This window comes from Borostomias antarcticus (genome assembly GCF_949987555.1).
Source record: "Borostomias antarcticus genome assembly, chromosome: 1".
Classification (NCBI taxonomy): Eukaryota; Metazoa; Chordata; class Actinopteri; order Stomiiformes; family Stomiidae; genus Borostomias; species Borostomias antarcticus.
Window position 1 is genome coordinate 36,562,303 of NC_140234.1, and position 14,437 is coordinate 36,576,739.

The following is a 14,437-nucleotide window of genomic DNA, read 5'->3' on the forward strand; positions in this document are numbered from 1 at the left end:
TGTCGTACCTCTGTGTGTGTTTGTGTCATAATGTAGTCCACCTTGAACACCACCATACCAGGGGGATCATTCTGTTAATACATCCATGTCCTTCACCTATTAATACATCCATGTCCATCACCTATTTTGTTCCATGTTCAGGCTTTTGCTGACATCTAGTGTCCAGTCAGAGGAACTGTCGATTCAGCTGGAGGTACCAGTGTTGCATCCAACACAACACATTGCTGCTTTCAAATAACATGAAAATAGGGTTATTTATTCTCAGTTCCATATAAAATGCATAGGGTCTTAACAAAGTACATTGGTAAACACATCACAGTTCTACATCATCCCGTTTTACTTTTCTACATAATATCATTTTAAACATAATGAAAGCTATTATAACTACAAATTTTACACATATTGATAATATTAATTCACTTCTCATTCCACATGTTCCACAAGCATCATAGTCCATGTTACACATTCTTAAAGTGTACTGTAAAACAGCACCGTGAAATTAGACATTTTGAATATAATAGCCTTGTACTATTAGAAGCAGCACGTGCAGGGTGGTGTAAGTACAGGGTGGTGTAAGTATAGAGTGGTGTAAGTACAAGGTTCTGTAAGTACAGAGTGGTGTAAGTAAAGGGTGGTGTAAGTGCAGGGTGGTGTAAGTATAGTGGTGTAAGTACAGGGTGGTGTAAGTATAGGGTGGTGTAAGAAAAAGGTTCTGTAAGTACAGAGTGGTGTAAGCACAGGGTGGTGTACGTACAGGGTGGTGTAAGCACAGGCTGGTGTAAGTACAGAGTGGTGTAAGTACAGGGTGGTGTAAGTGTACACAGTGGTGTAAGTACAGGGTGGTGTAAGTACAGAGTGGTGTAAGTACAGGGTGGTGTATGTACACCAGTGGCGGCTGGTGACTCAAAAAACTGAGGAGGACAGGAGGAAGAGAGGCGAACCGCCCATGGACGCGGGGGGCACTTTCCCTTAGTCAGTTATTATTTGAAATATCAGCTTTAAAGTGGATTTATAGTCAATTTTAGCATATGAAAAACAGAATAACACTTTATTTAACTACATGCAGCATTTATTTATCATATTCATGATAAAATATTACAAAACAACAATAAAACATTGTAAGCAATAGTTGTTGTAATGGATTGTAGCCTACTCTTCTCTAAAGAGAGAAAATAATTGATATTGGTGAGGTGCTGGAGAGGTTGGGTGATATATGAAAAATGTTTTGGATTAGGGGACACTGAGGTGTGCTGGCTCTCAAACAGTTTGTTGGCAAATAGATTTGACAACTGGACAATGGAATACGTTGCAAAGCAAATGCAGTATTCAACAGTTCGCTCATGGCTAGCTAGCAATGGTACATGGGCTATGGGATTAGCACTAGCTCATTTGGGTTGCTGTCAAAGCTGCCACTCTTATGTTGCTATAGCCTACAATTACCAGAACAATATGAACATTCAGTTGAAAGTTTTCCATCCACCCATCCATCACTGGATGAGGAATAAGCACCGCAAAGCGATCAATTCTCACGCAAGCAGGAGCCAGGCTGTGGATTTCTCCGATCCGGTGTTGCGACGTCTCTAGAAATGTTTTGGACGAGTTGCCGACAGTTTGCACCTCCAGCCAATCAGCGCGCCTGCCTAGCCTGACAAGCAACTAGGTGGCAGTGAAGGCGGGGGGCACCGACAGACCAGACCCGGACGGCAAAGGCTGGCTCTGGGGACATGGAACGTGACCTCGCTGGGTGGGAAGGTGCCAGAGCTTGTGAGGGAGGTGGAGCGATACCAATTACATCTGGTGGGGCTAACCTCCACGCACAGCACCGGCGCCGGAACCAAACTCCTGGATAGGGGTTGGACCCTATTCTTCTCCGGAGTTGCTCACGGTATGAGGCGTAAGGCAGGTGTGGCTATACTAGCTAGCCCCCAGCTGAGCGCCTCTGTGCTGGAGTTCACCCCAGTGGACGAGAGGGTTGCCTCCCTGCGCCTTAGGACTGTGGGGGGGGGAGGGGGGGGGGAGGGGGGGGGACTTTTACTGTGGTTTGTGCTTATGCACCGAACAGCAGTTCAGAGTACTCGGCCTTCCTGCAGACCCTAAGTGGAGTCCTATTTGGGGCTCCTGCAGGGGACTCCACTGTCCTATTGGGGGACTTCAATGCACACGTGGGCAATGATGGAGAAACTTAGAGGGGCGTGATTGGGAGGCATGGCCACCACGATCTGAACCCGAGTGGTGTTTTGTTGTTGGACTTCTGTGCTAGTCACGGTTTGTCCATAACAAACACCATGTTCGAACACAAGGATGCCCACAAGTACACCTGGCATCAGAACACCTCAGGCCGAAGGTCGATGATCGATTTTGTTATCGTATCATCTGATCTGAGGCCATGTGTTTTGGACACTCGGGCAGAGCTGTCCACTGATCACCATCTGGTGATGAGCTGGTTTCGATGGCGGGGGAAGCGTCTGGACAGACCTGGAAAACCCAAGCGTGTAGTGAGGGTGAACTGGGAACGTCTGGAGGAAGAGCCTGTCCGGAGAGATTTTAATTGCCACCTCCGGCGGAGCTTCTCACGCATCCCTGTTGAGGTTGGGGACATCGAGCATGAGTGTTCGGTGTTCAAAGCCTCCATTGCTGAAGCAGCAGCTGGGAGTTGTGGCCTGAGGGCCATAGGTACCTCAAGGGGCAGTAACCCTCAGACTCCGTGGTGGACAGCGGTGGTCAGGGAAGCCGTCCGACTGAAGAAGGAGGCCTTCCGGGATATGTTAGCCCGGGGGACTCCAGAAGCAGTTGCAGGGTATCGACTGGCCCGGAGGGCTGCGGCTTTGGCCGTGACCAAGGCAAAGCAGCAGGTGTGGGAGGAGTTCGGAGAAACCATGGAGAAGGACTTTCGGTTGGCACCAAAGTGTTTCTGGAAGACCATCAGCGGGGGAGAATCGGAGCAGCTGGTGCGGTTCTGCAGTCGCTTTACCACACTGTTGTGATGAGCCAAAAGGCAAAGCTTCGTCCCCACCCTCACCTATGGTCATGAAGGATGGGTCATAACCGAAAGAACGAGATCACAGATACAAGTGGCCGAAATGAGTTTTCTCCAGAGGGTGGCTGGGGTCTCCCTGAGAGATCAGGTGAGAAGTTCAGTCATCCGGGAGAGACTCGGAGTAGAGCCGCTGCTCCTTTGCGTCGAAAGGAGCCAGTTGAGGTGGTTCGGGCATCTAGTGAGGATGCCTCCTGGGCGCCTCCCTAGGGAGGTGTTCCAGGCATGTCCGGCTGGGAGGAGGCCGCGGGGTAGACCCAGGACCAGGTGGCGGGATTACATCTCCGCACTGGCCTGTGAGTGGCTAAAGATTCCCCAGGCAGAGCTGGTTGATGCTGCTAGGGAAAGGGATGTCTGGGGCCCCCTGGCTGGAACTGCTGCCTCCGCGACCCGACCCCAGATAAGTGGATGACAATGGATGTGTGCTCTGGGAGCACTGGCAGTCCTACACATCAACAGAGTATAAGCAGATACAGGATCAGGCCCCTCCCTGTCTATAGAATCTCATTTAACAGGTATAACTGATCCTAGATCAGCACTCCTACTTAGACAGGCTTGATTACTGTAACATGGGCAGAGGTCTGCGGTACTGCCCAGCGGTACCTTCCGGAACTCGTCGAAGGAGATAGCCTGGTCCCTGTCCAGGTCCGCCTCCTGTATGGCCCGATCGGCGATGCTCTCCAGCTGCTCCTCTGTCACCTGACTCTCCAGCATGGCACACAGCACCTGCAATCAAACACAGCAGCCAATCACACCCCAGGGATGACGCTCAGGGCGACTGTAGCTCAGGGGGCAGAGCAGGTTGTCCAATCGTAGGGTCGGCGGTTCGAATCCCGGTTCCTCCTGTCCACATGTCGAAGTGTCCTGAACCCCAATTGCTCCCAATGAGCAGGCTAGCACCTTGCGTGCCAGCTGCTGCCATTGGTGTGTGTATGTGTCTGTGTGAATGGGTGAATGAGAGGCCGTCATTGTAAAGTGCTTTGGATAAAAGCACTATATAAGTGCAGTCCATTTACCATTTACATTTTGGGTGGTTCCCTAGACCCCGAGGGCTGAAGCCTACCCCTGGTCTAGGTGGTGTTAGCACAGGACTGAACGGTAGTGTAATCAAGGTTACAGAGTACACCCACTTCTTTTGCATGGACACACGGTACACCAACTTCTCAACGACAACTGTGTACAGTAGGGTCTGTATTGGCTTGTGACAGCATCTGTGTAGAGAGTACAGTCACTCACTGACCTGTAGGAGCTCCCCCCTGGAGATCTTGCCATCTTTGTCAATGACAATGGGACCTGACGGTTAAGATGAAACCCATCTACAATGGACACTGCAGATTGTCCATTGAGTCATTTTCAGTTCAGGACTAGGATTATGTAATCTGTGTCTGAGGAGACCACCAAAACTATCAAGATTTCAGTGAGACTGTAGACTGGTGATAAATTGAAAAGGTTGATAGCGGATTATAAATGAGGTATTGATCTACAGAGCTGACAGTGGACTCACACTTAAGCTTGCTGGTTCTGCTGTTGACAGGTTCTGGGCTGCTGGGGTCTCTGGGGTGGTTCTAGTCCGCGAGCCGGAAGTGGGTCAGGATCCTTACAAAGGAGGGGAAGTCCACTGTTTCCTGTCTGCAAAAAAAACATCAACGAAATTGTTCTAAAACCAGCTGTACCTAAACTCATCTTACAAACACAGGATACACAGGTAGATGTTTATAATGCTACTCCAAGTTGACTAAGGACTTACCACCATCTTATTATCAAATCAACGAGAGGTTATAGAACCAGTAACGTTAGTCAAACCTGTATGAAACATTCTTTCTTTACCCAGGACAGAAGAAAGCTCTGATGATTTGATCTCCAATAGGATTCATGGAAAGTTCTCGAATGGATCCAAAGTCCTATAGGAGAAAAGAATAAGGGAGAATTCTATTACTGAAATCACCATAATAAAACTTACACAAGACCCGAACACATAGTGTTGGTTTACATTTTATTGTGCCTTTCAATTAAGAATAGTCTACTCTTAATATGAAATCAGTGAATGTGATCAATCCCAATAAGGACAGGAAAACTGATTCGTATAATATTGTTGGCATAAGATTATTATGAATGTAGAATGACTGTTTGAAAAGGAAAAATGTAATTACAAACTTAAATGACAAAAAATAAGGACATGAAGGAATATAGCCTATCGATATATGTATTAATTTGCTTATTGTTATTGTTATTATTATTTGTCATTTAAGTTTTTTTTACATTTGTCTTTTTAAAACTGTCATTCTACATTAATATTTTTTTCCATTCACACATGGACTCACCGGAGATGGCCTCTCCCCTGGTCCAGTGCATCAAACCGGTTATAAAGTCGAACAATATGCGCCGGGGTGATAGACAGGACAAGTAGTAATCGACGCATAGCCTAAAGCATATCATTAACTACAATTTGAGTAGTGTATAACTGTTTTTTTAGACATAGGCAGCAGTGTTGGGCTCGTTACTCAAAAAATGTAATATATTACTTATTACTCATTACCCTTTTTAAAAGTAATATCGTTACTTTACTTATTACTCCCAGCCAAAAGTAACTAGTTACTTATGTAATATATTACTTTCCATATTGACTACCTTTTGCAGCGTGCTCATCACGGTCCGGTTCTCTTTCCACCAACTTCATGTTGCTGTGTTGGCGTAGCAAATGTTTCAGGAGGTTTGAGGTGGTGTTTCTGGCACAAGAAAGAGTCTTAGTAGAACTTACACACAGTTTACACTTGACAACATTCTTGTTGTCTTTCAGTTCCAGGAAATCGAAATAGTGTGCGTATTTCCAGCCATGGAATGTTAACGTCGTCATGTTCAAATAGCTACGCGCTCGCTGCTTGCCTGGTAATGTGACGGGACGTGATATGAGCGGAACGTTCTTCAATCTGAAATCAAAACTTTATTTCACCCTTTGTAAAACGAAAATAAATAAACAGAGCAGGCCTATGACAAAAGTAATGCAGTAGCGAGCTTTCTGGGGGCAAGTAACTGTAATATTATTACTGAAATGTGATTAGTAACTCGCTACACCCCTCGTTACTGGAAAAAGTAATATTATTACTGTAGCGCGTTACTAGTAACGCGTTACTGCCCAACACTGATAGGCAGTAGGCCGCTACTGATGCCGCTACTGGTGGAACGCATGCGTCGCGCGGTGCAGTCGCAGCAGCGCACCTGTCACCCATCAATCTCGTGCGCTCCCGACATGCAGAATTTGTGAAACATTAAACAACAATGATACCAATGCATTTTTAAGAAAATAAAGGATTCGCCCTACTACCTGTGAAAATGTAGATATATTTTTGTTGAAACGGCAGGCACTGCTTTTCGACCATTTCCATTAGACTATAGTCGCCTTTCAGCCCACACACACACACACAACCTAACCAGTGTTTTTATCCTACTTTTGCACAAAAGCTTCATACATTAGGCTATACATATGACTGTCAATGTACGTTTATACACAGACCTATAACGGTTTTGGTGAACGTACAGCCTGTATCCTGCATTAATTCCTCGACGTCTCGGATTTTTGACAGGGTGGAGTCAGTCGATCCCATTTTTGAAGAAACATAGGGTCATATTCTAAAGTAGTAAAGTAACTTCTCCTGCCAGATCGGATGACCGGGCGTCCATGTGGCGTAAGCTTATGTGGTTTCCTGTAGGCAATTCGAAGCGTGGTACGGATTTAACTTTAGGCTACTTCTTCTTGCAGGGGGGTCTATTGAACGTCGATTCGATGTTGGCGCAGCACCGGTGATGGACATAGTATCTATCCAATTGCCGCTATAGCCTATACAACGGTGCTCCAAAAGACCAATGAGTTTGAGAGATAGAGAGGCTTCATACATGTTTGACAGTAGGCTACATAGCCTATATGTCCAGTCCTCACATTGCATAGGCTACTGTAGCCTAGGGTTAGCAATTGTTTTTAAACCTTATCTTCAACTAGATTTTTGTTTCATTCCCTTAATCAGTATTCAGTGAAATAACAATAGGCTACCTGATATACCTACTCATTGTGCATTACAGATATATTACAGTAGGCCTCCGCATCTTTCTCTCATTCTCTCAAGACGATGAACCTGTCCATCGATGCCTTGTGAGAGACGTGGGCGTGGCCAATGCACACACTAGATGGCGCCATACCACCCAGATCGAAGAGCCAGTCAGCCGAGAACATAATAGCTCCATGTTTGTGAGTGGGACCTTGTTTTTTTGTGTGTTTTTAAGAGTTGCAGTGAACTGTCGGGTTTGTGTGAAGGGTTGGATTGAGTGTCGGTTAGTGAACCCCATTCTGTTTCCTGTTTTAAAGTGGAGGGAGGGATTCTCCTTTAAGGGACCCTTCAGAGTAATGCTGAGCAGACTTCTCCTATCAACGTTATTCTGAGGGTGGCCCTTAGAGAGGGTCTACAGATGCTCAGCTAACTATCAATGAACATTAAACTAACGAACTAACTAACTAACCAACTAACCCTGACCCACACCATAACCAGTTGCTGCATAACAACAAAGTTGCAGTTGATAGCTCTATAGACTATTGCTATGGTCCCTCAAAATGAAGTGTGACCATCAAAGTGTCTATGGGTGCCTGGGAGGGACACCCGAGAATGATGACTTCTGTTTAGTCCGTAGCGATTCGGTAACAAAGGGCTGATGGGACAGAACAGTTGTCTCTAATAAACATGTTTCTCACTTTATAAATGAATGATCTAATTACATGCAACATCCATCCAGCCATCCATGGAGCATTAGATTTCCACCTTTTCATTTCCAGTAAATGTAGTTATGCGTCCTGGAAGATTTCCTCACTAGTTTATATTGAAGACAGCTGTGCTCCATTTGCTTTATTTCGTACCAGAGTGACTGAATCACTCTCTTAGCTGATATTTAGGAGGTATTTGGATGCCCCCCCATCATGTTGCACAAGTTTGTAGCTCTCTTTCGCTCTCTCTGTCTCTCTCTCTCTCTCTATCTATCTCTCTCTCTCTCTCTGTCTCTCTCTCTCTATCTCTCTCTCTCTCTCTCTCTCTCTCTCTCTCTCTCTCTGTCTGTCCCCCCCCCTTACTCTCTCTCTCTCTACCACCCACACCTCTTCAGATTTGTCTGTTTATTTTAACGGGAGACTCTGACCTTGAGCCCCCATCCTTTCCCCCTCCTCATTCTCCTCTCAGTTCTCTCTACTCACTCCTCCTCTGTCTACTCACTCCTCCTCTGTCTCCTCACTCTTCCTCTGTGTCCTCACTCCTCTCTCCTCACTCCTCTCTCCTCCTCTGTCTCCTCTCTCCTCCTCTGTCTCCTCTCTCCTCCTCTGTGTCCTCACTCCTCTCTCCTCCTGTCTCTTCACTCCCCCTCTGTCTCCTCTCTCCTCCTCTGTCTCCTCACTCCTCTCTCCTCCTCTGTCTCCTCACTCCTCTTCTGTCTCCTCACTCCTCCTCTGTCTTCTCTCTCCTCCTCTGTGTCCTCACTCCTCTCTCCTCCTCTGTCTCCTCACTCCTCTTCTGTCTCCTCACTCCTCCTCTGTCTTCTCTCTCCTCCTCTGTGTCCTCACTCCTCTCTCCTCCTCTGTCTCCTCACTCCTCTTCTGTCTCCTCACTCCTCCTCTGTCTTCTCTCTCCTCCTCTGTGTCCTCACTCCTCTCTCCTCCTCTGTCTCCTCACTCCTCCTTTGTCTCCTCACTCCTCCTCTGTCTCCTCTCTCCTCCTCTGTGTCCTCTCTCCTCTCTCCTCCTGTCTCCTCTCTCCTCCTCTGTGTCCTCACTCCTCTCTCCTCCTGTCTCCTCATTCCTCACTCCTCCTCTGTCTCCTCTCTCCTCCTCTGTCTCCTCACTCCTCTCTCCTCAGAATCAGTTTCTTCTTTTTTTTTTTTTTTTTAACCCAAAGCGTTTTGTGAGTCCAGTGTTTACTTTTAATTTCTGTTCTTCGTAGTGACTGTACATAGCGTTGTTTCTACTGTATAAACTCACACTCTTCCCTACAACCTTTAACATTCCCATTCGGAAAAATGAAACTGTATGCATGAATGAATCAAGCATGAAACAGGTGACTGTCTAGCAACCGTACCGGGACACTTAATAAAAGGGAGTGCCCCTAAAGGGACGACATTTCAGAACGTTACGCTCGGGGACAGCAATCCCTCCAAGCCAATTCCAGGCACTGTTGTAGCCAATTCCAGGCCGTGTTGTAACATGTTAATCGTTGAGCCACCTGATCAGGTTCCTCTTGCTTGCGTTCACCCGTGTCACGTGACTAACAGATAAATCGCAGCCGTGTCTCCACTCTGCAGGGCAGACTTGTGACTGAGAGGTGCCTCGGTGCGGACCAGTACAGAGTCCCGATCCATCCCTCCTCTCCCGCTGAAGAGAGAGAGCAGAGTGACCGGGGAGTGACCGGGGAGTGACATGGCAGGTTCGCCCCGAGGCTTTTGTCTCAGGTGCTTCAAGCAGCGAAAGTGAAAGAGTGAAACGGCAGCCGTGCCTGGCCAAGCTCCAGAATCAGGTTTCCCCGCCAAGGTGAACTTTGACCTGCAGCTCTGCTGCGGCTGACACAGCAGTCCGGTCTGATGTAACAGCGCTGGCTCTGTTCTAGAACTTGGGGCGGTCCAGTTCTAGAACCTCCCTGTTGGCTTTCTGAGTCCCTGTCCTTATCCCCGGTTTGGTTCATGATCCAGGTTAAAGACAATTAGGAGAGAACAATAATGATATGCAAGAGGATGACAAGTTTTGGACATTGTCCACATCCCCTCTTCCCCACCTCCGCACTCCCCCATCCCTGCCCCCCTGCCCGTCAACTCCACTGTTGGTGGTCCACACTTTCCCCCTCCCACTCCTCCTCCTCCTCTCTCTATCACACACACACACACACACACACACACACTGGTTCAGGCGCCATCCCCGCTATGTGCCCAGAGCAGACGGCACCCTCTGCGTCTCCAGTATGGCTCAGTGAGCCGGGTCAGTTAACCTTACAACCCTCCCCTCCTCTCCCTCCGCTCCCCTTCCTCCTCCCTTTCTTCTGTCTGTCCCCCCCCCCCCCCCCCCCCCCCCCCTCCATCTCTCCTTCCACCCAACCACTCACACGCGTCCTCATTATCGCCGCCCCTCCCCCGCCTCTCTCTTCCTGGTCTCCGCCCCCCTCCGAACCCCTCTCCTCAGACCCTCCCCCCAGCCGGACTTTAGGGCTGAGAGGCTGGAGAGGCCGTGGGGGGGGGGGGGGGGGGGGCGTAGGGGGATTGAGGCAGTGATGTTGGCAGAGGAGGGGGGTGTCCTACTGGGAAGGTCTGGGGAGGTGGGGGGTCGGTAATGAAGGTAGAAAATTCCGGGCTAGTGGAGGAGAGGAGAGACAGGATGCAATGCGACAGGCACAGGAAATAGCAGAGAAAGAAAGAGAGAGAGAGAGAGAGAGACAGAGGTAGAGCTAATGGTACAGGCCTAACAGATACCGCAAACCTCACCCCCACCCCCGATCCAAGCCACACACACCGCAACTCCACCTCCACCATAATCCCCACATCATGATTGAGTTTGCATCCAGGACTGGGTGCAGATAGGCAGACAGACAAGGCATGAAAGAGGTCTGAATGACAGGGTGTGTGAGAGCAGTGAGAGGGGTGCAGGCTGGGGCACCGGGGGGTATGGGAGGTTGGGGGGGTCGGAAGGAGGTGGTCGCCCCCGAGACACCCTGAGGTCTGGTGACAGGGCGCCACCTTCTAATCAAGACATGCCCTGAAGCACTAGGCCCATCTGGGCTGGAGCCACACTGATGAAGGGAAGGAAGAGAGCGTAGGGAGGAGGGAGGGAGGGAGGGAGGGACAGAAGACGAAGGAGAGGAAGGAGAGCTGAGGGAGGAGGAGGGAAGGAGATAGATAGGAGATTGAGGAGGAGAGAGGAATAGGGGAAGATACAGACAGAGAGAGGGGAGTAAATAGGGGGATAGATTGAGATGGAGAGAGGGGGAGAGATTATGGAGACGGAGAAATGGGGAGTGATTGAGACAGACAGAGGGAGAGGAGGGAGAGAGCGGGAGAGATTGAGACAGACAGAGGGAGAGGTGGGTGAACAATGCGTCGCGGGCTCCTGTTCTTGCTGACAGATGGCGGGGGAGGAGAAAGTTTCTTGGAAGAGGACCAGGTCTTAATTAGTGAGTGTCTGAATGGAGGCAGTGGCTGGCTCCTCTCATTAACCAACACAGGCCTGATGTGCTGCAGTCTCTCTGGCCGGCCTGGGGCCTAGGATGGAGGAGGAACGAGGTGTCAGTAGGGGGGTGGAATGTGGGAGTGTGAGGTAGTGTGTGTGTGTGTGTGTGTGTGTATGTGTGTTAGAGAGAGAGAGAGACCCTCAGCACTGGGGTGGGGGTGGGGGGTGGTCTGACAGCAAGGCCCCGGGAACCTAATTGCTTAAATTGCTGGGGCACCGTCACTGCCAACACGAGAGGGGGAGTGTGTGTGTGTGTGTTAGTCTTGTTTGTGTGTGTGTGTGTGTGTTAGTGTATGTGTGTGTGCATGTGTGTTAGTCTTGTGTGTGTCTGTGTGTGTGTGTGTTAGTGTGCATGTGTGTTAGTTGTTTGGGGTGGGATGAAGGTGCAGGTGGTGATGGTGGTGACATGTTATCTGAGACATATTTTCAGGTCTACCTTTACATTGCTGGAGAGTAATATACAGTAGCAACCATATATTGTACTTTCCCTAGTTTATTATCTGGATATTATCACTGTTATAGCTGAATATTTGAACCTTGCAGTGCTATGGTTGCTGTGCTAGACTTACTATTAAAGCTTTACTGTGATAGCTTTGTTGTGCTAGCTTTGCTGCACTAGACTAGCCGTGTTGTGCTAGCTTTGCTGCGCTAGGCTAGCCGTGTTATGCTAGCTTGGCTGCGCTAGACTAGCCGGGTTGTGCTAGCTTTGCTGCGCTAGACTAGCCGTGTTACGCTAGCTTTGCTGTGCTAGGCTAGCCCGTGGAATACGACCGCATCACCAGCAAAATTGTAAGAAAAAATCTAAAAAGAACCTTTAAAAAAATCTTACAGATCTTAACTATTCCAACACTTACCCAAAGCTGAGAAACTGCACTTTCTAGTAATATATGGAAAATGAAATAAATATTTGGAATGTTGGGTGTCAAGTTATTTAGGTTTCATTCAACTCATGGCCACACTTGAAATGGCCTGGTAGGCTACATAATCCCCCAAAGGACGCTCAGGACAACTGTTTCCAACACTATTGATCTTCTTATTATTTGGTTATTGACTGGTTGGTCCATCAGGTTGAAAACCTTCAAAAAGTCATACAAACACAAAACAAAAAGAAGTTATGCAAAAATGTCAATCAAACATTTTAGGTTTAACAAATGTTATTTCCTTATTGAAATGCACTTTCTATATTTTACATCTATTGGATAACTGTTCAAGGAAATTCAGACATCTGCAGCATTTGCTTAATAAAGAGATCCTCTAATGCAGGCATCATCAACTGGCGGCCCACGGGCCAAATCCGCCCCCCCCAAAGCTTCCCATCCTGTCCTCAGAAGTATTTTGAATATCTAAAAAAAAAAAAATCTTCCAATATTGAAGCAACACCAAAAATAGTTGTGATCGAAATAATTTTATTAGGAATGATTTATCGACCCCAAATATGTGGTTTTGACAAGTGGGTTCTTAAGAATATGTCATATTATTATTAGCCAGTAGCCTAGCCTAGGCTACACAAGATCTGTGATGCAAGAAATTAAAGCAATACATAGCTTTTCTCCGGTTTTCTCGGAACTGCGCCCCCACAGGCTCTGCGAGTAAGTGCACTGTTGTACTGTCGTAACGTTATCAGATTGTCTTTTTCTTTTTCTGGCTTCCTCCATGATGTTTCTCTTCGGTTTTCTCACCTCCGCCATGATATCATTGAGCTAAAAAACGCATATCCATAGACGCCGGAATAGTTAACTACTACTGTGTTGTTTAAGCACAACGTTGCGCATGCGCACTTCGACTGAATGCTGCGTCCCGGGGCGCGTGTTTTAAAAGGTAATTCATGTCAATGTATTATCTTTCTGAGTAGACTGTTTGGACGATTCAGCTTACTTTTAGTAAATCTAATTGGAGAATTAGCACCGGACATGTTTGAAAAGGTCCAAATATTGCGATGTATTGCTTTAAGGGCAGGCTCACTCGTAAAGTTGTGCTTGCTTCGCTGTTTGTGAATAGCAGTAGAACGTCTTGTGCAGTAGGCCTATAGCCTATCTTCATGCAAGAATATGGACAACTCATAGGCTAGCTCTCATTTAACATTTCATTTAACTTAGGCCCTATATGCTCTTGTTTGACATTTTGTTTCATTTTATTTTTCACATGCACAATGACAGTAGGCTTAATGTTGCTTTCAAGAGTCCTTAGAACTGAACGGGTTCAGAGCTGCTTTTAAGCACTAAAGCAGCCAAAGTCATTTCAGCGGAACAGGGTGGCGACAATGGATAGCAAAATTGCCAGCATGATTAAAAGAAACAGATTGCCAGAACAAGAAGGAATGACGAGGAGAACCTACAATCAGGGAGAGAGGTGGAGATGAGGACGTGAGTAGCAGGTTAAGGAGATGTCTTTGATGGGGTAATTCACAAGTAGCCTAGTATGCTGGCCAGCAGTTTAATGCTTTTTGGTGTCGTTTTGGCCTAATTATGACATTACTGTAAGCCCCAGCTAAGTAGCCTAGTAAGTGGCATTTGTGCTGTGAAATGGTGGGCATGATTCGCGAAGTTCGCGCATGCGCACGCTTGCACACATAGGCTGTGTTCCGGGACTTCCTGATTTATAAATTAAAGGTACCGGATATAATTTACGCAAATTTCAGAAGGTGGTCCCCGAAAATTAATAGTGATAGTGACGTTATACTCACATCTTCCTGGAGTTCGTCGCAGATTGGCTCAATTTCACGGGAAGTAAACTTTGTTGTATACAAAACATTAGCTAAATATCATTTAGCAAAGAAAATACAAGGTAGGACATACATTTGAGTGATTCAACATGTTTATTAGACAACAAGGAACCATTTAATAAAGGAATTTGGAAAATAAACCAAAAACTGATTTTTTAAATTCACGTTACATTGGGTACCTTTAAGCGCTGGGGTGCAGTATAGGTCTTACGAGTCTGTAGCCTACACACCACTGTTGGGCAAGTTACTGAAAATAAGTGATTAGTTACAGTTTACTTTCATAAGAAAGTGAAAGTAATGTGTGAAATATATGATTTGAGTCTGGCCCCCACTGTGTCTGCTGAGAAAAATTCTGCCCCTTGGACAAACGTAGCCTAGTTAATGACCCCTGCTCTAAAGGCACTATAACTTCAAACATTTTCAGCATTTTACTTGGACTATGGCT

The 14,437-nt window shown here is 47.1% G+C and overlaps 1 protein-coding gene across 1 annotated transcript; it reads right to left on the bottom strand.

Moving 5' to 3' along the window:
- Window positions 1-1,656: 1,656 nt before the first annotated feature.
- Window positions 1,657-6,636, bottom strand: chp2 (calcineurin-like EF-hand protein 2; the record flags this gene model as incomplete). Its single annotated transcript, XM_084461543.1, is given in 9 exon segments — window positions 1,657-1,716; window positions 3,638-3,760; window positions 4,275-4,327; window positions 4,539-4,599; window positions 4,603-4,663; window positions 4,862-4,935; window positions 4,980-4,989; window positions 5,356-5,425; window positions 6,570-6,636. Coding segments are annotated over 9 exon segments (579 nt in total).
- Window positions 6,637-14,437: the final 7,801 nt, after the last annotated feature.